Below are 23,553 nucleotides of genomic sequence, written 5' to 3' on the forward strand. Positions count from 1 at the left end.
AGACAGAGCGTGAGCTGGGGAGGAGCAGAGAGAGAGGGAGACACAGAATCTGAAGCAGTCTCCAGGCTGTGAGCTGTCAGCACAGAGCCTGATGCCGAGCTCGAACTCACAGAGCAGACTGCGAGATCATGACCTAAGCCAAAGTTAGATGTTTAACCGACTGAGCCACCCAGGCAGCCCTAAAAATCATAGTTTAGACTCTTATTGTTGAATGTTTCCAAAGCCGCCTATTACAGCAAAATCATGAAAATGTTTTTCGATCTGAAGATCATCACCGAAGAGGTCTTTATGGTTCTCAAAGTGTATTGTCTTACTTTCTACATATCTTTATTTTAAAATAGCATATCTTATGGTTCAAAGGTAATATATGTTAAAGATAGAAAAATTGGAGAATAAATCTTCTAAATTGGAGAATTTAGAGATAATCTGAATTTAATTATAGTTATTATAAATATTGTTATACTTCCTGCCAACCTTTGTTCTATAAACATTTATTCAGTGTTCAAAGCATAGTGTGTGTGTGTGTGTGTGTGTGTGTGTGCATCTATACTTGTTATTGAACTTTTAAAATCTCTGTTAATGTCATGTTATAATAGTTATGTACCTAATTAGATTCAAATTCCTCTTTATGATTTGTTTGAATTATTACGTTTGCTAGAGAGACATCTTGTAGGAGACATGCATTTCATCATCTTTTGGCATATATATCCATTTATAGATAAGCAAAAGTAAATGATAACTACTTACATCTTATTACTAACATAGATATGACATAGGCTTCTATAGGTTTGTGAAGTAGTATTATTTTGAAGATGGGTGCATTTTTCCCCATTGCCTCTGAAATGGAGAACCTCAGGCATTCTCAAGAGTTGTGGAGAAATCTTTGAGAAAGTTAGGAGAAAGATGGATAGAAGCAGGCATTGAAGTGATCTCATCTAATTTCTTGCCACAGATATTTCATGAATAGGACACAGCATTTTGGTTCACCAAATTATAATGTAGTGCTTTTAAGAAATGATTCACTTGACTCTCAGATGATAGCAACCACATATTATTTAACACAAATTCTGATTTATGAATAAAAATTGGTTAAGCAATAGTTGAAACAATAACTGAGAAGAACTGGATTCATAATGAAAAATTCAGAATAAATGTACATATTTTAATTTTAGGACTGCATTTTAGCCATTGTTTTTTACACAAGTGGGATATTCCAGTTTCCCTTCCTGACAGGTTATTCGAAATGTGTGATGTGGTGTCTTTTTATGATATCCACTTTTACATACAAATTCAATAATATCTCCTGTTTTAGAATAAAATTTTTTTTCATGTCTCCATCGTAACTGTATGTTATGTTTATCCATGACTTCTTCTGATATCACACATGCATCTGAAAGTATAAAAAAATGAACATAAAACATTAATTAGCATACAAATATTTTCCACAGAATCTCAGACTTTCAACTAGAATATTCTACATTCGTCTAGGGCTTCATTCTCAAACCTTTCCAAGCCAACTCACTGAAAATCCGTCATGTAGATTTAAACCATTTTAAACAACTCAGGATATAAAAATGAGGTGCTGTGTTTAATGTGTAATAATTAAATATTATAATCTAAGATACAAAATGTCAGTTGTCACAGGAAGAGCTTTGATTAAAGATCTTTTGTTGCTGTTATTGCTTGAACAAGAATTTTTCCAACTTTATTTTCTCACATGTTAATATTTGGTAGTCATTCAACGGAATGGTTGCTTGTTAATCCATGAAAATTCTACAAATACAAATTCTACAAATACATCATATTCATTACCCAGGATCTATGAGGATGTTAAAATACTTACCCAAGCACTTTGGTGGTTCTGACCACTGTCCATGACTACATATTATATTCTTGTTTCCCTGAAGTTCATAGAAGGACTGGCATTGGTACTCAACTAATGATCCTGGAGCATACGTTGATAATGGGAATGAGGTAATGTCTCCATTGTCGATAGGTGGAGGAGGCCCACATTTTCTTTTAGGGTCTAAAAAAACGTTGTTTGATTTATTGAAAGACCAAAGGAAAACACAGGTTAAAATAAAGGAATAAAAATATAGCTCAGTACGTAATATCAACACTTGTGATTTCTGATGACATAAATGATTCATTAAAGAAATTTTAATCACTTAAAATGACGGTTCCACTTTTAAGCCCTTCCTTTCACCCCACATGAAAGCATGCATAAAACATTAACAAATATGTCTCCTTTGCATTATTTCAGTATTAAAAATGCTTTTTTTAGAGAATGTATGCTAAACAGCTAGGTAACTTAGATGAAGAAATGTCCTTTTTTTAAAATATATACAACATATTGTAATGTCTATTGGATCTCTAGTCATTTTTTATTGATTTTTTCCATTTTTATTACAAAATAAATATCTATCCCTTCGATAAAATTCAAAGAATTACAAATTTGTATAATGTGAAAGGGAACTGCTGGCTTCCTAGTCTGGACATGATGAGGGAAAAACATTTCTGTGTATTCCTTCTGCTAAGTATGACTAAAAATCCTAAACATATTGTAAAAACCAACATAAGACATTGCCTAGGCCTAGCAAGACAGAGACATTTCTTACAATACCTGAATTATTTCCGAGAAACACCACAGAAGAAACCTAAAACCACCCCTTTCTCCATCTTGATCAGCGAAGGCCAAGTAAGGAGCCTAGACTTCTACCCACACTCCTAGGGAATAGGATACCCCTCCCCCTTCCCATGGTGTCAGTGGAGGCCAAGTGGGAAGCCTGAACTTGTACCCTGCATGATGGTAGAGAGGACCTAATAAATAAAATATTTCAATAAAATGCAGAATTTTGAAACATAATACCCCAAATGTCCAGAATACAATTGAAAATCATTCGTCAAAGCAAGGACCAGGAGAATCTCAAAAGAGAAAAGAAAATCAACAGAAAACCATACTGATATGACACAGATATTGGAATTGACAATGGTTTTTAAAAATTCAATAAAGCAATAAAAATATAGAGGAATTACAGAACTAAAAATATAACAGAATTCTTTTTTAAACTCACTGGATGGGGGCAACTGAGTGGCTCTATCGGTTAAGTGTCTGACTTTGGCTCATATCATGACCTCACGGTTCTCGTGAGCTCCAGTCTCACATCTGGCTCTGTGCTGACAGCTCAGAGCCTGGAGCCTGCTTTGGATCTTGTGTCTCCCTCTCTCTCTTCCCCTCCCCCACTCACATTCTGCCTCTCTATCTCTCTATCTCTCCCTCTTTCTCTCTCTCTCTCTCTCAAAAATAAACAATAAACATTAAAATATTTTTTCAATCCAAGATGTGGTCACCTCCATTTTATTTTGCACCTCATTTATAGCATTTTTTAGCTCCTCCTGACTGTTTCTTAGTCCCTTGATCTCTGTAGCAATAGATTCTCTGCTGTCCTCTATACTTTTTTCAAGCCCAGTGATTAATTTTATGACTATTATTTTAAATTCATTTTCTGTTATATTGCTTAAATCGTTTCTGATCTGTTCGTTAGCCGTCGCTACTTCCTGGAGTTTCTGAGAAACTTAACAGAAGTCCATGGGGGAGGGGAAGGAAAAAAAAAGAGGTTAGAGAGGGAGAGAGCCAAAGCATAAGAGACTCTTAAAAACTGAGAACAAACTGAGAGTTGATGGGGGGTGGGAAGGAGGGGAGGGTGGGTGATGGATATTGAGGAGGGCACATTTTGGGATGAGCACTGGGTGTTGTATGGAAACCAATTTGACAATAAATTTCATATTTTAAAAAAATGTAAAAAAATCCAAACTCAAAAAAAAATTTTTTTAAATAAAATAAAAAGTAAAAAATAAACTCACTGGATGGGCTCAGTAATAGATTGCAGATGCAAGAAGGATAAATAAACTTGAATATACAGCAATACAAATTATTCATTTTGGAAGTAGACTGAAAAGAAGCAAACAAAAAAAATGGACAGAGCTTCAGGGACCTACGGGAAGATAGCAAAGAGTAGATACTGAGAAAAAGAAAGAGGAAGGGATTGGAAATGAAAAAATATTTCAAAAAATAATGGCTGAAAATTTCCCAAACTGTTCATAAGACATAAATGTATATACCAAAAAAGTTGAGAAATCTCCAAAAACATTGAACCCAAAGAAATTTATGCCAAGATACATCATAATCAAACTGCTGAAAACTATTAAGAAAAGGGGAAAAAAATACCAAAAGCAGCTAGATAGAAATTATGCAAACCTTTGGGAGAGAAAGGACTCAAATATCAGTGGGGTACTCATCTGTGACCATGGACCCAGGAAGAACTGTCAACCCCAAATTCTATACCCAGTGATACTATTCTGTAGGATTTAAGGGAGAAATGAAGACATTCTGAGATAAAGGAAAACAGAGAATTTGTCTTCAGCAGACTTGTCCTTGGAAGACTTTGAAATGAAGGGAAGAAGAATTAAGAATTAAGAATTCTTTGGAATTAAAACTTTGGAATGAAGGGAAAACAATGGAATTAGTAAAAAATAGGGGAAATATAACAGACTATCTTTCTCCTAATTAGTTGGTTAAACTATGTTTGGTGTTTGTACAAAATTACATCATTTGATATTATTTGATATTTGAGCAAAACTATATCACATGATGATGTATGCATTGGAAATACTTAAGAACTTTAATGTGGGGAGAGTAAGTGGACCTATATGGAAGCAAGGTTTCTACATTTCACTTGATGTGATAAGATGTCAATACCAGGCAGAATGATAAGCTATATATGTGCATCTTAATATCTACAGCAACACTCATAAAACTATACAAAGAGATATGCTCAAAAACAATATAGATATATCAAAATAAAATGAATTAAAATGTTCCAAAAAATCCACAGGGAAGGCAAGAAAACAGGAATTAGAGACACAGGAAACACACACAAAACAAACAAGAAAATGGCTTACATGGTGCCCCATCGATCAATAATGACTTTAAGTATAAATGGTTTAAATACTTCAGTTAAAAGACTGAAAATGGTAAAGTGGACATATAAACAAGACCCAACTGTACGGCATCTAAAAGAAACTCACTTCAAACATGGTAACATAGGTGGGCTCAAAGTAAAAGACTGGAAAATATATGTGGCAGGCAAAGGTTGATTTGAAAAACTACAAGTGGCTAATATAATATCTCCTTAGTTGGCTCCCTTTATTTCCTGAACTCTAAATATTAGTGTGTCCTATGACCAAGTTCTCAGACTTCTTTTTAGGTATACAGTAATTCCCTGGATAAGCTCAGCTAGTAATCTATCTTGAAATATAATCCACATGTTGAAGAAGCCCAAATTTATATCACATTCTATGATCACACACCAGCTGCCTATTTCATGTCTTCATGTCTCAAAGTGGAATTTCTTGGGCTGTCAAATGTACTTAAAGTATCTTTAAATACACTTATTCCTCAGGAAATAACTCTCTTAATGCTTATGATAGGAGAATTTTCCATGATTCCAACTGTTCTTTTAATCTGGACATTTTATAAAACAAATATACTATATTACTTAGTTCAGTCTGAAAAAAAAAACTGGATTTTAAGTACCATCATTTTATTTGTATTTTAAAAATATTCCATAAGAACTACTACATTACATATTTATAGCAACATATTTTATCTTTAATATGTTCTCTAAACTTTGGAGATGAAATAATAAATAATAAATATGGAATGATATAATCTTCTCTTTGAGTTTAGTAAAATAAATATTATAAATTATATAAACCTTAAGTGAATTTATAAACCACAAGAAAATTATTTTTAAAAGATTATTTGACATCAGAGTTTGGTTTATAGTCACCCTGTTTTTGAATTGTAATTTTGGCCCTTAGTAAAATAGATACAAGTAGTCAATTCCTTAAAGACTAAATCAAGAATTTATTTACTTTAATTAAGACTTGGACATATTTCATTTGAGGCAACATGTATGGACCTAAAGGGTATTACGCTATGTGAAATAAATCAGACTAAGAAAGACAATTACAATACTATTACACTCATGACCAGAATCTAAAAAAAAAAAAAAAAAAAAAAAGATTAACAAACAAAAAGCAGAATCAGAACTATAAACAAAGAGGGCAAACTGATGGTTGCCAGAGGGAAGAGGAGTGGGAGGTTGGGTAAAAAGGAAAAAGGAGAGAGGGAAATACACACATGCCTCCAGTTATGGAATAAGTAAGTCACAGGAATAAAAGGCAAAGCATAAGGAATACAGTCAATGACACTGTGAAAATAATGTAATGTGACAGATGATAGCTATACTTGTGAACATAGCATAATGTATAATCTTGTTAAATCTGTTAAATCACTTAGTTGTACTCCTAAAACTAATGTAACATTGTGTGTCAAGTATACATACATACATATATATAAAGTAGACTTTCTGTAGAAACTGACAAGGTGATGTTAAAACTCAAAGAAAATGGAAAACAGCTAGAAAAGCAAAAACAGTTTTAAAAATTAATGTTAGTTTTCTACTGCTGCTACAAAAGAAACCCATATATTCAGAGGATTAAACAATACTAACTTATTGGGCACCACTGGGGAGGCCATTATTCTGCCTTCCACAATTAAGAACAAATTGGAGGACTCTCACCACAGTAATCAAGGGAGGGCATAAAGATATGAGGATAAATATAAATATTAGTGTGAAAGACTAAAAGTACAGAAATTGACACAAACACACTTCTCCTATATTCAGTGGACTTTTGATAAATATGACAAGATATTCAGTGAGTAAAATGATACCACTCCCAGCAAAGTGGGTAAAACAACTGAAAATCTGTATGAGAAAAAAGAAAAAAAGATGAACCCTATTCCATACACAAAATACCTGTAAATCAATCACAGACATGAATGTAAAAGTACATATGTAAACTTTCTGGAAAAAAAAAAAGTATGATAAATCTTTGCAACTTTGAAGTTGGAAAAAATGTCCTATGTAGATCACAAAATTAAAAAATTAAAAAATTGATCAACTTGTATTTCATTGAAAGTTAAGGCATATGTTCCTGTAAATAAACTATTTTAAACTCAAAAGATAAGACATAAAATGTGAAAAAAATGTTTGCAAATTACATACTTGATTAAACTAGTCAGGAAGAAATTAAAAAATGCTATAACCAAGATGCTAAACTGACGGAATGTAATGAACACAAGGATGGAAGAAACAGAAACAAATAAGTGATATAGAAGATAAAACTGTAGAAAATAATGAAACTGAAAAGAGGGGAAGAAAAATATTAGATCATGAATGTAGACTTAGGGAACTCAGCAATTCCATAAAGCATAATAATATTCATATCATAAGAGTCCTGAAAGAAGAGAGGATAAAAGGGACAGAAAGTTGATTTGAGCAAATTATAGCTGAAAAGTTCCCTATTCTGAGGAAGGAAAAAGAGATCCAAATCCAGGAGGCACAGAACTCCCATCAAAATCAACAAAAGCAGGATAACATCAAGACATATTGTAGTAAAATTTGCAAAATACAGAGATAAGGAAAGAAACCTGAAATCAGCAAGGGAAAAGAAATTCCTAACCTACAAGGGAAGACAAATAAAGTTAACAGCAGATCTCTCCAAAGAAATGTGGCAGGCCACAAAGGAATGTCATGATATATTCAACATGCTGAATGGGAAAAATGCACAGCCAAGAACACTTTGCCCAACAAGGCTGTTATTCAGAATAGAAAGAGAATAAAGAGTTTCCCAGACAAACAAAAACTAAAGAAATTCATGACCACTAAACCAGCCCTGCAAGAAATATTAAAGGAGACTCTTTGAGTGGGAAAGAAAGACCACAAGCAACAAAGATAGAAAGGAACAGACAAAATCTCTGGAAACATCAATTTCATAGGTAACACAATGACACTCATATCTCATATGAATGACACATTCAAATCTATCGATAATCACTCTGAAGGTAAATGCACTAAATGCTCCAACCAAAAGAAATAGGGTACCAGAATGGATAAAAAAACAAGACCCATCAATATGCTGCCTACAAGAGACTCATTTTAGACCTAAACACACCTGCAGATAGAACAATCTATCATGCTAATGGAAGAAAGCCAGAGAAGAAAGCCAGAGAAGCCTTACTTATATCAGACAAACTAGATTTTGAACCAAAGACTGTAACAAGAGATGAAGAAGGGCACTATATCATAACAAAGGGTCTATCCAAAAAGATGATCTAACAATTGTAATTGTTTATACCCTCAACTTGAAAGCACCCAAGTATATAAATCAATTCATCACAAATATAAACTCATTGATAATAATACAATAATAGTAGGGGACTTCAACACCCTACTAATAGAAATGGACAGATCATTAAGCAGAAAATCAATGAGGAAACAATGACTTTGAATGACACACTGGTCCAGATGGACTTAACAGATTTATTCAAAACATTTCATCCTAAAGCAGCAGAATACACATTCTGCTCAAGTGTACATAGAACATTCTCCAGAATAGGTTACATATTGGATCACAAATCAGCCCTCAACAAGTAGAAAAAGATTGAGATCATTCTATACATATCTTCAGAACACAACACTATGAAACTTGAAATCAACCACAAGAAAAAAATTGGAAAGACCACAAATACATGGAGGTTAAAGAACATCCTACTAAACATGAATGTTAACAGGAAATTAAAGAGGAAATTAAAAAATACATGAAGCAAATGAAAATGAAAGCATGATAGTCCAGAACCTTTGGGATACACCAAAAGTGGTCGTCAGAAGGAAGCAAGAAGTAAGAAAAGTCTCAAATACACAACCTAACCTTACACCTAAAAGAGCTAGAAAAAGAACAGCAAATAAAGAGTAAAGGAGCAGAAAAAGGGAAATAATAAAGATTAGAGCAGAAATAAATGATCATAGAAACAAACAAACAAAAAAACAGTAGAACGGATCAATGAAACTAGGAGCTCGTTCTTTGAAATAATTAGTAAAACTGATAAACCCACAGCCAGGCTTATCAAGAAGAAAAGAGAAAGGACCCAAAAAAATAAAATCATGAATGAAGGAGGAGAGATGACAACCAACACCACATAAATATTAATAGTTATAAGAGAATAGTATGAAAACTTATGTTTCAACAAATTGAGCAATCTGGAAGAAATGGATAAATTGTTAGAAACATGTAAATTACCAAAACTGAAACAGGAAGAAATACAAAATTTGAAAGACCCATAACCAGCAAAGAAATTGAATCCGTAATCAAAAATCTCCAAACAAACATAAAGTCCAGATGACTTCACAGGAGAATTCTACCAGACATTCAAAGAGTTAATACCTATTCTTCTCAAATTGTTCCAAAAAATAGAAATAGAAAGACAACTTCCAAACTCATTCTACAAGGCCAGCATTATATCTTGATTCCAAAACCAGACAAAGACCCCACTAAAAAGGAGAATTACAGGCCAATATCCCTGATGAGCATGGATGCAAATATTCTCAACAAGATACCAGCAAATGGAATGCAACAGAACATTAAAATAATTATTCACCATGATCATGTGAAATTTATTCCTGGACTGCAGGACTGGTTCAATATTCACAAATCAATCAGTGTGATATACCACATTAATAAAAGAAAGGATAATAACCATATGATCCTCTCAATGGATGCAGAAAAAGCATTTGACAAAATACAGCAAGTTGGAGGAAAATACAGCATTTATTCTTGATAAAAACCCTCAGCAAAACAGCGATAGAGGGAATGTACCTCAACATCATAAAGGCTGTATATGAAAGCTAATATCATCATCAATAGGGAAAAACTTAGAGCTTTTCCTCTAAGGTCAAGAACAAGACAGGGCTGTCTACTCTCACCATTGTCATTTAACATAGTACTGGGAGTCTTAGCTTCATCAATCAGACAACGAAAAGAAATAAAAGGCAACCAAATTAGCAAGGAACAAGTCAAACTTTTACTATTTGCAGGTGACATGATATTCTATATATAAAACCTGCAAGACTCCAACAAAAAAATTTCTAGAACTGATACACAAACTCAGCAACATCCCAGGATACAAAATCAACATACAGAAATCTGTCATATTTCTATACACCAATAATAAAGCAGCAGAAAGAGAAATCAAGGAATTGATCACATTTACAATTGCACCAAACACCATAAGGTACCTAGGAATAAACCTAACCAAAGAGGTAATAAAAGTTCTATACTCTGAAAACTATAGAACATTTATGAAAGAAATTGAAAAGGACACAAATAAATGGAAAAGCATTCCATGCTCATAGATTGGAAGAACAAACATTGTTAAAATGTCCAAACTACCCAAAGCAACTACACACTTAATGCAATCCCTATCAAAAGACCAGAGGATTTTTCACAGAACTACAGCAAACAACCCTAAAATTTGTATGGAACCACAAAAGACCCTGAATAGCCAAAGCAATCTCGAAAAAAAAAAGAAAAGCTGGAGACATCACCTTTCTGGATTTCAAGCTATAGTCATCAAGCTGTATCATCAAGACAGTTTGGTACTAGCACAAAAACAACACATAGATCAATGGAATAGAATAGAAAACCCAGAAATGGACCCACAATTCTATGGTCAAATAATCTTCAACAAAGCGAGAAGTAATATCTAATGGAAAAAAGATAGTCTTTTCAACACATGTTGTTGGGAAAACTGGACAGCAACATGCAGAAGAATGAAACTGGACCACTTTCTTACACTGTACACAAAAATAAATTCAAAATGGATGAAAGACCTAAATGGGAGACAGGAAATCATCAAAATTTTAGAGGAGAACACAGGCAGCAACCTCTTTAGCTTTCCATGTCTGGAAACTAAAGCAAAAATGAACTATTGGGACTTCAAGATAACGTTTCTATACAGCGAAGGAAATAATCAACAAAACTAAAAGGCAACCGACGAAATGGGAGAAGATATTTGCAAATGACATATCAGATAAGGGTTAGTATCCAAAATCTATAAAGAACTTATCAAACTCAACACCCAAAAAGGCAAATAATCCAGTTAAGAAATAGGCAGAAGACACGAGTAGACATTTTTCCAAAGAAGACATCCAGATGGCCCACAGACACATGAAAAGATGCTCAACACCGCTCATCATCGGGGAAACACAAATCAAAACCTCAATGAGATATCACTTCATATCTGTCAAAATGCCTAAAATTAACAACACAGGAAACAACAGATGTTGGCAGCAGATGTGAAGAAAGAGGAACCCTCTTACACTGTTGGTGGGAATACAAACAGTATGGAGGTTCCTCAAAACATTAAAAATAGAACTACCCTACAACCTAGCAATTGCACTATGAGTTATTTACCCAAAGGATACAAAATACTGATTCAAAGAGGCACATGTACCCCAATATTTATAGCAGCATTATCAACAATAGCTGAATTATGAAAAGAGCCCAAACATCCATCAACTGATGAATAAAGAGGAGGTTTTATATATATATATATATATATATATATATATATATATATATATATATATATAAAATGCAATATTACTCAGCCATCAAAAATAATGAAATCTTGCCATTTGCAAGGATGTGGATAGAGCTAGACAGTATTATGCTATGTGAAATAGGTCAATCAGAGAAAAACAAATATCATATGATTTCATTCATATGTGGAATTTGAAAAACAATACAGATGAACATAGGGCAAGGAAAAAAAGAGAGAAGGAGGCAAACCATAAGAGACTCTTAACAATAGAGAACAAATTGAGGGTTGCTGGAGGGGAGACAGGTAGAAATTGGGCTAAATGAGTGATGGGTACTAAGGAGGGCATTTGTGATGAGCACTGGGTGTTATATGTAGTTGGTGAATCACTAAATTCTACTCCTGAAACCAATATTACACTATATGTTAACTAACTAGAATTTAAATAAAGACTTCAAAAAAAATGGCCAGTCTGGATTTCATCACAGGCTAAAAATCTGTTCCTGAAAATAAACTGTTAGAAACACAAAAGATAAGCCACAGAAAGCGAGAAGATATTTGCAAATTACATATCTGATAAAGGAATTATATCCCGACTATTTAAAGAACTATTACAAGTGAATTATAGAACAAACTATCCAATTAAAATTGGGGGAAAATTCAACATTTCACAAAAGAATATATACCAATGGTCAGCAGGAGTGCCTGGATGGCTTAGTCGGTTAGGTGTCCAACTCTTGGTTTTGGCTCAGGTCATTATCTCACAGTTTGTGGGTTCAAGCCTGGCATCGGGCTCTATGCTGACAGCTCAGAGCCTGGAGCCTGCTTCAGATTCTGTGTCTCCCTCTCTCTCTGCCCCTCTGCCTCTCTCTCTCTCTCTCTCTCTCTCTCTCTCTCTCAAAAACAAAATAAATAAATACATAAATAAACATTTAAAAAAATTTTTTTTAAAAATAAGTCAACCATAATTGCCAAAACCTAAAGTGTTTTGTGGAAACATTCCAAAATTGTCTCTAGCTTGATTGGGATTGTGGCTATATACATGTAAACATTTGTCAAATCATTAGCCTGCACACACATATGTGTCAATCATATTGTATATAATTCATACTGAAGAAAGATGATTTTTAAAATAAGCATGTGGAAACTAAACATATAGTTGTCAAAAAAATGTTTAAGTGATGTAATGACTAGAAGAAAAAAGCCAAAGCAATCTGTCTAAATAAAAAGTGAACATATATGGAATTATGAGAAAAATCAAGCCAAATAACAAGAAGCTCCAGACAGAACAGAAAGAAACTAAGACATAAAAACAAAAATAGCACAAGGAATGAGTGACATCGGCAAGATGGACAAAAAGAGATTCCTCATAAATCCCTCCTCCCAGTAATTACAATATGGCATCTGTCTACAGGCAAAGTGTCTTTTTTGGGAGATATGGGATCCAGGTAGGAGACTGTGAAACCCTGGTGCAGTCTAAGAACAAGGAGAGCTGTTTGAAAAGATAGCCTTCACCCAGGCAGCCAACTTACCAACCATCACCCCAGCTGGAATTGCAGAAACAGCTCCATAACCCTGAGAACTGGGCTACAGACCCATTTGACTTTGACCCTGTAACCAGCACCACCTGCCAAGGGAGTTGGGAGGAGTCTCACCCACCCATGTGTAGAGTAATAGGTACACAGACTTTGGCCCTGGCTCTGGACCCTGAAGCAGCCTGAAGCAGCCAGCTCCTCTCAGTCACTCTAGGACCCCCTAGAGAACACCAATTTCAACAATTAGGCCTAGATAAGAGAGCCTTTGTAGAAGTCCAGGAGTCAGACAGAGAAGTTCCAGCACATCATTGCAGCAAAAGATCCAAGATTGGTTGTTTTGAAGTGGCTCAGTTTGGCTTTGCCATGATAAAGGAGTAAGTGTAAAGGGAGAGCCTCAGAATTTTATGCATTCAAATATAATTTCCCTGCTCTCATCACATAGTAGTAAACAATAACCCTGCCGCAATTCAATTCAGTATCCCCAGCCTGTGTACATAATCCACTTCTATGCCTGTTAGTTCAATGACATGAAACGCCTGAGATAACAGATTTACCATCAACTTCCAGTAAAAGGAAATATTGATTTGTCCCTGGTGAAGGCATTATATCTTATGACCTACCTTCTAAACCAGCAGAGTACAAACTTGCAAGCCCAGAGAAAGAATGTTAGTGATTAAACATCTTAACGGATGCAGATAAGGTGATAATTGAATACAATACAACAAATATTTGGTCAAAAAAGAAAATATAATAAACGAAATTCTTATAAACACAAATAGAAGAGAATTTCTTTAAGCAAACAAAAAAGAGCTGTGAGATATTATGCTACCAATATGCACAATTCCAATTTACTTGCCACATGTTAATAGTTGTGATATGATTTATAACAAATATATATTTAGTTTTTGACCCCACATCTGGCATAGAGCTCCTAATATTAAGCCAATTCCTAAATGATTGGAATTTCCTAAGTGATGAGTGTGATAAAGGTATCTTTAGTTATGTAAATGAGGTGTCTTTTGTAAATACCAAGGATGGGGGCTGGTTGCCCAAGGAGTCAGCCCTGTCTTTAGAGAGTTGGAACTAGCAGTCCTACCATCCTGACCCCCAGGGAGAGGAGAGGGGCTGCAGGTTGAATCAATTGCCAATAGCCAATGATTTAATCAACCCTGCCTATGTAATGAAGCCTCCATAATAATCCAAATGGACAGGGTTTTGAGAGCTTCTGGGATGGAGAGCACATGGAGGTGCCAGGAGGGTGGTGAACTCAGAGAGGGCGTGGGAGCTCCACACCCCTTACCACATATCTCGCCCTGTGCATCTCTCATCTGGCTATTCCTGTAATAGCTTTTTGTAATAAACTAGTAACCTAGTAAACAAAATGGGTTTTGTTCTGTTGTTTTTTTTTTTTAATTCTGTGAGCTGCTCTAGTAAATTAATTGAATCAGAGAAGGTCATAGGAACCTCTGATTTATAGCTATTTGGTTAGAAGCACAGCAGACACACTGAACTAGCAATTGGCTTGTGAAGGGAATGGGGGCAGTCTTGTAGGACTGAGCCCTTAATCTGTGGGATTTTATGCTATCTCCAGGTAGGTAGTGTCAGAATTGAGTTGAATAGTAGGACACCTTCCTGGTGTCAGATAATTGCTTGGTGGTGTGGAAAAAACATACACATCATAATAGAAAAGATTACCATACGAGTTGAATAGCAAATTTCAGTTAGGATTACAATAAGACTTATCCTCAGTGGACGTAAGGTAAAAGGCATATATGAGAACTGAAAATATCAGCTTTACAATTTGCTTTTGCACAGTTAAAATAAAGCTAGTTTTCTCGTCTCCCTTTGTTTCCTTTCTATATACCATCCACTCCTGACGGATGAGGGAGGATAACGCAAGCTGAGGGCAAAGTACAAGCTACCACCACCACTGCCACCCCCACCCCACCCCCACCCCACCCCCAGCCAAGTAGAATATGAGTGATATTCCTCGGACACTCCTGGCTACCCAAGAACAAAGGAAAGGGGGTTAAGTGCTTGCCGTGTGACATGGGAAACTAAGGCAAATGAAAAATTAAATTCCTTTACTGCCTACAGCCTATTCACAAGTCCTTGAAACAGGCAGAGTGAACTCGCTCTGGGAGCCCAGTTGCCTTGACGATGACACTTTGCTAGGGGCAAAAGGGAATATTGGCTTAACATTATCCTGACCCCCCAGGAACCTATAAGTCTACTTTAAAATATAAAAATTCCTTTGGAAACTTCCTTTATCTCAACTCCCCCAAGGTATATTCTGGCAACCATACTCCAAGCTTATGGCCTCCTGATATACATCTGAAGGGTCTCACGACTGAGGTTTTACTAAAAGGTAATAAAAAGCATTTTCCTGACAACACCTAGCCCCTCAAGGTCTTGGAAACCTTGCTTCCAAAATAACTTAGAGACTTACTCTATCCCTAACCCCCTCCCAACCTGACGGTATATAATCAATTACCCATCACAACCCCAGTGCAGCTCTTTCTGCCCAAGGGTCCTGTCCTGGTGCTTTCATAAAATCACCTTTTTGCACCAAAGATGTCTTCAAGAATTCTTTCTTGGCCGTCAGCTCCAAACCCTAGCATCACGCCAAAACCCCATCACTGACAACTGACCTTGTCAGAGTACTCAAACTGTGCCACCTTTGAAAAGTATTATCATAAACCATACTTTGATTTGCTTCTTTTAATGTATTGCTATATTATGTGAAATTAGTAGGGATTATATACAAAATATCCTATATATCTAAGAAGCAGCACAATATGTAATATCAACACTTGTGTGATTCTGAGGAAAGAAAGAATTCATTGGTGAAATTTTAATCGTATCCTTCGAGACTGAAGGAGAAATGAAGACATTCTCCAATAAACAAAAGCTAAGAGAATTTGTTACAAGTAGACATGACCTCCAAGAAATGTTGAGGGCTGAAGTATAAGGACATCGGACAGTAACCTGAAGCTAAATGAAGACATAGAGCACAATGGTAAAGGTCACTATTGGGCAACTATAGGTAATAAAAATAAACGTAAAAGCCATTTTTATTATATTTATGCTTTTAAATTCTTTTTCTTGGGGCACCTGGCTGGCTCAGTTGGCTGAGTGTCCAAGTCTTGATTTTTGCCTCCGGTCATGATCTCACAGTTGTGGGATCAAGCCCCACATCAGGCTCTGTGCTGAGCCTAGAGTCACCATGCTATCCATTAGATCTCCAGAACCGATTCATCTCCTAACTGGAAGTTTGTACACCTTGACCAACATCTCCCCATTTCCCTCAACCCCCCGTCCCTGGCAGCCACCATTCTTTCTGTCTCTATGAGTTTGGCTTTTTTAGATTCTACCTATGCACGAGATCATAGAGTATTTGTGTTTCTCTATTTAACTTAGTTCACATAGCACAATGCCCTCAAGGTCCATGCATATTGTTGCAAATGGCAGGATTTCCTTCTTTTTTGTGGGTGAATAATGCTCCATTATATGTCACATTTTCTTTATTCATTCATCCATGAGTGGAAATTTACATAACTCCTACCTCTTGAAAATTATAAATACTGTTGGTATGAACATGGGGGTGCAGACTTCTCTTCAAGATCATAACTTCATTTCCTTTGGATATATACCCAGTAGTGGAATTACTGCATCATATGGTATTTCTGCATTTAATTTTTGAGGAAACTCCATACTCTTTTCCATAGCAGCTATACTAATTTACATTCTCAATAGTACATAAGTTTCCCTTTTCTCCACATCCTCGCCAACATTTGTTATCTCTTGTGTTTTTGACAATTATCATTCCACCAAGAATGAGATTTCATTGTGGCTTTATTTTCAGAGTTTTTCTGTGTGTGAACAAGTTGTCAGACCCACCTTGTATACATATTGTTTATTTCCATAAAAAGATATATATTTTTTTCTCCCCTGGAGTTTAAGATTCTTCTCATTTTTTTTGTTTTCCATTTACTTAAAAGTATAGTTAACATATTATAATATTCAGCCTGTATCAGACAGTCCAATTCTCTCTTTTTCTACATTGCAAATAACATAAACTAAAGCCCCAGAAAAATACTTCTTTTCTCCATTTTATCGTACCCCAGAACATGCCACATCTAGATTCTCCTAACTGGCCTTCCTCCTTTCTCTTCTTAATCACTCCAGATTCATTTTCAAAATAGCAATCATAATGATCTTGTTTAAAACTCATTTTGTGTCACTTGCCTGCTTAAAATCTCCCAGAGGCCTCTAATTGCACACAGGCTAAAATCTGCAATATATATTATAGCCTATAACTTTTAAATTAATTAATCCAACACTTTGCCTCATCATGGGCCAGCCACATTGGCCTCCTTGTTTTGCTTCAGTGAGTCCAAATCTTTTGATGCCTCAATGCTATTTCACCTCTCCAGATGCCATCCTGAAGGTCGGAAAAGATTCGAAAACTATCATATGTAAAATGTGCCCTTCCTCAGGTCACTATTAATATTATATTTTATAATGTACATGACTTTTAATCTTTAACTTTCTATTTTTTTATTTTTAAAATTATTATTATTATTGCTCCTGGTTTTCCACTTGACATAATAGGCTATGAATAAAGAGATACTGACTCTTGTAGAGTATTGATCTCCAACAGTTTTGGTAGTGCTTGGCATATAAATGTTCACAATAAATACTGATTAGATGAATTAATGATGAATGGGAAAATAAGTAGGGCTAGAATAGACACTGTTCCCTTAGAGTCTTTGACAATGCTTTAGGAATCTTATTATTTCTGAGACCCTTATTCACATTCAGCAACTGTTTTGTTTCCATTAAAAGTATGAGAAACTCCAACTCAACTTCAGCTCCAATATACTCCTATTTTCGACATTTTTTTTTTTATGAAGGAGATTTCTATGTTGTAAGTTATACCCTGGAAACCTAAATTTCAGAAGTACAAAGTTCTAACAATGTGGAAATTATCAATACATTGGTGCTTCTCTTTAAATGATGTAAATTTAGCATTTGCCAAAAAAGATAAATGCCAACTAGCATTTAGCAGTAAGATTTCCTAGCAATAAGATTTTGCACATGTGGAATTCTAACCATTACACCTTGCAAAATCGAATTTATTCTCATGTTGTGTCAACTGATTTTGCATAATTTCATTATAAACATTAAATTTGTGTCACTATAACATTAAAGTATCTACGAAAATTTTCATTATGCTCTTGACCAGTGTTTCCTAATATTGCCTACATTGAATTCATGTAAAGACAAAATGATTTTCTAGGATTATCCAGAGACTTTCATATCTACTCAGACACAACGGAAACCCTAAAACTGAAAAGGCAAAAATAGCAACAACAGCAACACTGCATATGTTTCATGATGTTACTTCTTTCTAAAATAAAAAAGAATACAGGATCCCAAAAGACTTACCTGTCGAACTGCATTTAGGAGGGATGGACCAGCCACTCTCTGTACATGTGATGTTGCTCTGATTATTTAAAAGGCGATAATCTGTATCACAGACAATTTTTGCAGTGTCACCTTCCTGGTGTGTTTGTCCTGAAGAGGCAGAATGACCATTTTCCACCCAAGGGAAAAAGCACTGTCCTAAAGACCCAAAAGGTAACTAATATAAATCTTGCAGTGAAGGAATATTATATTTTGCAAGCTTCAAAAGAGAAACCACACACAAAAATTCGTTTCTTAAAAATGAGTTCATGCAAGTTAAAAATATTAATATGTAACGTCATCAATCATCATGTGTATGTATAAAACACTCGACACTTGTAAAATTCCTTTAGATATCAGAAAAGTTAGTTTTGGTTTCTCATTTGATTATCTAAATTGCTTCCTGAAGGAGGAGATGACTTTTATCTCCTGTGCCTTTTTTGCTTTTCTCTTTGATGACTCTGTCTTCTTCATGACTCTGCTTTTCTCTGTGCTCATTGAGAGAGGAGGGCAGATGTAATTTTAAAAAACAAAGATGTGAGGGGTGCCTGGGTGGCTCAGTCCAACTTCAGTTCAGGTCATGATCTTGTGGTTTGTTAATAAGCCCTGTGTGGGGCTCTGCGTGGACAGCTCAGAGCCTGGAGCCTGCCTCAGATTCTGTGTCTCCCTCTGTCTCTGTGCCTCTCCCGCTTACATTCTGTCTCTGTCTCTCTCTCAAAAATAAGTAAATGTTAAATAATTTTTTTAAAAAGATGTGATTAACAAAAAGCACAAAATTAAGGATAATAGTAAAATTCTTCTTGGATATTCAAAGAAACAGCACATTTTGAATCTGATATTACACATAAAAATAAACTCTCTTGAGAAAACCTACAGTCATACAATTACCAATGAGTGTGTTTAAATACTAGCAGTTAACAGTATTGACCACCAGTATTTAAAATGAAAAGATTTATAAATGGCTTTTATGATGTTTAAGTATGTTCCTTCTATCCCGACTTTCTCGAGGGTTTTTATTAAGAAAGGATGCTGAATTTTGTCAAATGCTTTTTCTGCATCGATTGACAAGATCATATGGTTCTTATCTTTTCTTTTATTAATGTGATATATCACATTGATTGATTTGCGAATGTTGAACCAGCCCTGAGAAACTTAACAGAAGACCATGGGGGAGAGGAAGGAAAAAAAAAGAGGTTAGAGAGGGAGGGAGCCAAAACATAAGAGTCTTAAAAACAGAACAAACTGAGGGTTGATGGGGGGTGGGAGGGAGGGAAGGGTGGGTGATGGCTATTGAGGAGGGCACCTGTTGGGATGAGCACCGGGTGTTGTATGGAAAACAATTTGACAATAAATTCCATATTTAAGATAAGATAAGATAAGATAAGATAAGATAAGATAAGATAAAATGAAAAGGTTTAGACAAAAGTTTGTATCTTGTTTTTTTTCTGATTTGATTTCCACAAACAGTTTCTTATAAAAGGAGGAAAGACTACCTTGTCTTTGCTGATTGGTTCCTCCAGCCCCTGATTCTGTGATTGTCTAATTGTTCTGTGATTCTGTGATCTACCCCCTGGCATCCACTTCTCCACTCACTGAACACACTAAATAATTCATCCAGATAATAACCAGGGTATTTACTCACTGATACACTTTGGTGTTGGTGACCATCCTTCCTCTGTGCAGGTTATTTTAGTCCAGAGTGATTGTGAAGGAGACGCAAAGCTGTGATCACACGAGTAGTAGAAATACTTTCCCAGAGCAACTGGGAAGTTGTGTTTATATCTGTCTTCATCATATATATTTCCATGTTTTATTTCTGGAAAACCACAAGTTCTTCCTTAAGAAAAAAAAAAATAGTACCATACATGAATGAGTAATTCTATTTTAATAATCACATTGATGACTTTATGATTCTATTTAAGTTAATTGTTCCACTTGTATTTGTGATTCAAGAGCTGGGGCAGTCTATAACTAAGAATACAAAGGTATTTGAGGTGTTTGTGTTGTTTGAGTTCTTCAGAAGTATTTCCAAGATTAAGATCACACAGAAGAAGTAAACACTGAGAAAAAGAATAAAAGTAGGTCTATCCACTAAGCTTCCCAGGTCTAAGAACTTTGCTTCTGGTGGGATGCTCAAACTCTTTGCAGTTCTCCACTCATTTCCGGTGTCTCTTCTTTCCTGTGTCTCATGCATACCTCCCCTCAGAAACCTTAGCCATTTCCACCCCTCTTCTCCTACTCTAGGCAACACATCATACATAGGATATATAAACATGTATGCATATAAAACTATAATTATAAACTGGGTGTCCTAAATAACAGAAATTTATTTTCTTGTAATTCTAGAAGCTAGAAGTCCGAGATCTGGTATCAGCAGGAATGGTTTCTTCTGTGGTATCTCTCCCTGGTTTGTAGATGGTCTCCTTTCCCTGTGTCTTCACATCTTCTTCTCTTTGTGTCCTAATTTCCTAATTTGTTCCTCTTATATGAACACCAGTTTTATTGGGTGAGGGCCCACCCTAATGACCTTGATTTAACTTAACTTCCCCTTTAAAGACCCTGTCTCTGTATACTGTCACTCTTAAGTCCGGGGAGTTAGGATTTCAGCATCGGAATCTTGCAGAAACACAATGCTACCCGTGCCACTAAACACACAAAGATGTATTCTATCTATGAAACAGTCTGCTTCCACTAAACGAGTTCATGTCTCCTTTGAGAAACATTGGTACAACCCAAATTTACAGGGCATTCTTCTTAAAGGTACTTTCAGAAAAGAGTTACTGAGTGAGGATAGTTTTAAACTGGACGGGACCCTTTGTTGTATTGTTCTTATTTCTGTTGCTAGGAAAGGAAGTTGCCTGAATATAGTCTTAAATAGCATCTAAAACTCAGTGTGGGGCAAATTACAAAAATAAATTCTAGTAAATTCAGGAGTAAAGCATAGTGATTTATGTCCTACTCACAAATGCTGTAATGAAGTACCCTAAAGCACATTAGAGATTTCATTTACAATAATCTGGAAATAAGAGGCTTTGCTTTTAAAAGAAATCAGAGACTTTAAAAAGATATCATAATGAAAAATTTATAAAGATGTTAAGGAAGGAGAAAAATATAGTTATACAAATAAAAATCTTAAAGATTTTATACATGCAAGAGAAAGCTATTAGAACTAATACACAAAAAGAAATTGCTCTCTAAAGACAAGCTTAAAAAGCTACCAATTATATTTGTTATGTCATAAGATATAATTTTTAATACATAAGGATTGCATTCAGAGATATAATCTAGAAAATATATTACTCCAAAGGTGAAAACAAATCAGTGCTACAGTTAATGCTCTGAAAATTTTTATTTATTTACTCAATACTTACCAGTGGACTCAGAAATGTAAATTAAAATTTATTGTCTTAATGCTAATTTTGTTGAAATATTAAATTGATTATAATTGCTTACCACAGCTTTATTAAGGTATAATTGAAATATGGTAAACTGCATATATTTGAAATGTCTGATTTAATAAGTTCTTTTGCATGAGTGAATTGAGATAGCGGTTTTCTCCAAATAAAACATCAATTACTTTATTTTACTAAACTACTAGCTTAGGACAAATACTTATTCTGTTCTGTAAAGACAGATATTTTTAGGTTTTAAGTAGTTTTTAAAAATTAAATATCCACATATTGTGAATAATAGCACAGGCTTTCCTACTTGTTCAAATCCAAAATATTTTAGAATGACTTTATCCCAACCAAAAAGTGTCATTTTGTATTGAGAGAAATTACTATTAAGTATTGATTGTTACTGATTAATTCATATTTTAAGTGAACCTCAATAGTTGAAAAATATGACAAATATTTTACTTCCCCTAAATTTAAGCAGTTTTGACATATGAATTCATAAAACTATCATCATATACAAGATTATGAAGATATCCATTGCTCCCAAAGGTTTTCTTGCATTAAAACAAGAAACCTTGGGCCATCTGTGTGGCTCAGTCAGTTAAGTGTCTGACTCTTGATTTTAGTTCAGATCATGATCTCACGGTTTGTGAGCTCAAGCCCTGCATAGGGCTCTGCACTGACAGTGTGGAGTTTGCTTGGGATTGTCTATCTCCCTCTCTCTCTGCCCCTCTCCTGCTTGTGGCCTCTCTTTCTCAAAATAAATAAACTAAAATAAATAAATAATAAATAAATAAATAAATAAAATAAAGAAACCTCCATATATTTATTTTGAAGTCAGCACCTCACTTTTCTTGTGACATATTGCCTAAAGTTGTGTGAGCATACTCACATATCTCCACATTGAGAGTCCTTTTTCTGACAAACTTAGGAAAAAGAAAACAGAATTTATTTTATTTTCCCCTTAGATAAACACGAGGTAATTTTCCTATAAAGTTATATCCCATTATGGTGTCACAATACAGACTATTTTAACTAGTAAATTCATTAAAAAATACAGACACATGAAACTAGATACGATATGAAGTCACATTTAAGAAGGAAATCAAATGTTCAGATGTCTTTTCAACTTACCTTGTCCATGAGCACAGGAAACCCACAAGGTGAGAATGATACTGATTAGTAACAGCATGTTAGTTATTCCCAATGGTGTATCAATACAAATATTCCAGTTGTGCTCTTTGTGGTTTTAAATCTGTTCTGTTAGCAGTTACCAAGTGTGACCCTGAATTTAAGTGCACTACCATGAAGCTTGTCAATTGAGGTTACTTAGTAAATATCAAAGTTCAACGAAGTTTGCAAAGTCTCTCAATTCCTATTAGTGGTTTCACAATAATTTCTTGAATTCATTCCCTGATATGTACTTGTACGACTTTATTTAGGGACAGTAACAGGTTGGACCCAAAAGTGAAAAAACACTAAACTTTAAATAAACACCTATTGAAAATTGGTAAGGCTTTTCTCAACCAGATGAATCATATGCAAATAACTGAGTCTCTGTCATTGTATTTTTCTCTTGTCCGTTACTTACCCTCATTATGTAATTAATTAGGGGTCTATGAAAACCAGTGTGCATTTGGACCCT

General features: G+C 34.9%; 1 protein-coding gene across 1 annotated transcript; it reads right to left on the reverse strand.

Moving 5' to 3' along the window:
* Positions 1 to 1,181: 1,181 nt before the first annotated feature.
* Positions 1,182 to 23,100, reverse strand: LOC124510475 (complement factor H-related protein 2-like). The gene is made up of 5 exons (XM_047077345.1): positions 23,043 to 23,100; positions 20,153 to 20,347; positions 18,493 to 18,669; positions 1,844 to 2,026; positions 1,182 to 1,390 (listed from the first exon to the last, which is right to left on the reverse strand). The coding sequence occupies exons 1-5, from the start codon at positions 23,098 to 23,100 to the stop codon at positions 1,182 to 1,184; spliced, it is 822 nt and encodes a 273-aa protein (XP_046933301.1).
* Between the last annotated feature and the right edge of the window lie 453 nt (positions 23,101 to 23,553).

Source organism: Lynx rufus, unplaced genomic scaffold, assembly GCF_022079265.1.
Source record: "Lynx rufus isolate CCGP_SWC_20201006 ecotype Redwood Valley unplaced genomic scaffold, mLynRuf1.p SCAF_15, whole genome shotgun sequence".
NCBI classification, from domain to species: Eukaryota; Metazoa; Chordata; class Mammalia; order Carnivora; family Felidae; genus Lynx; species Lynx rufus.

Coding starts and splice junctions, on each gene's coding strand:
- LOC124510475 (XM_047077345.1), bottom strand. CDS start 23,100: ATGCTGTTACTAATCAGTATCATTCTCACCTTGTGGGTTTCCTGTGCT. Junction 2,027..18,492: donor TCCTAAATGCAGTTCGACAG/GTAAGTCTTTTG, acceptor ACGTTTTTTTAG/ACCCTAAAAGAAAATGTGGG. Junction 1,391..1,843: donor AGAACCACCAAAGTGCTTGG/GTAAGTATTTTA, acceptor TTATACTTTCAG/ATGCATGTGTGATATCAGAA.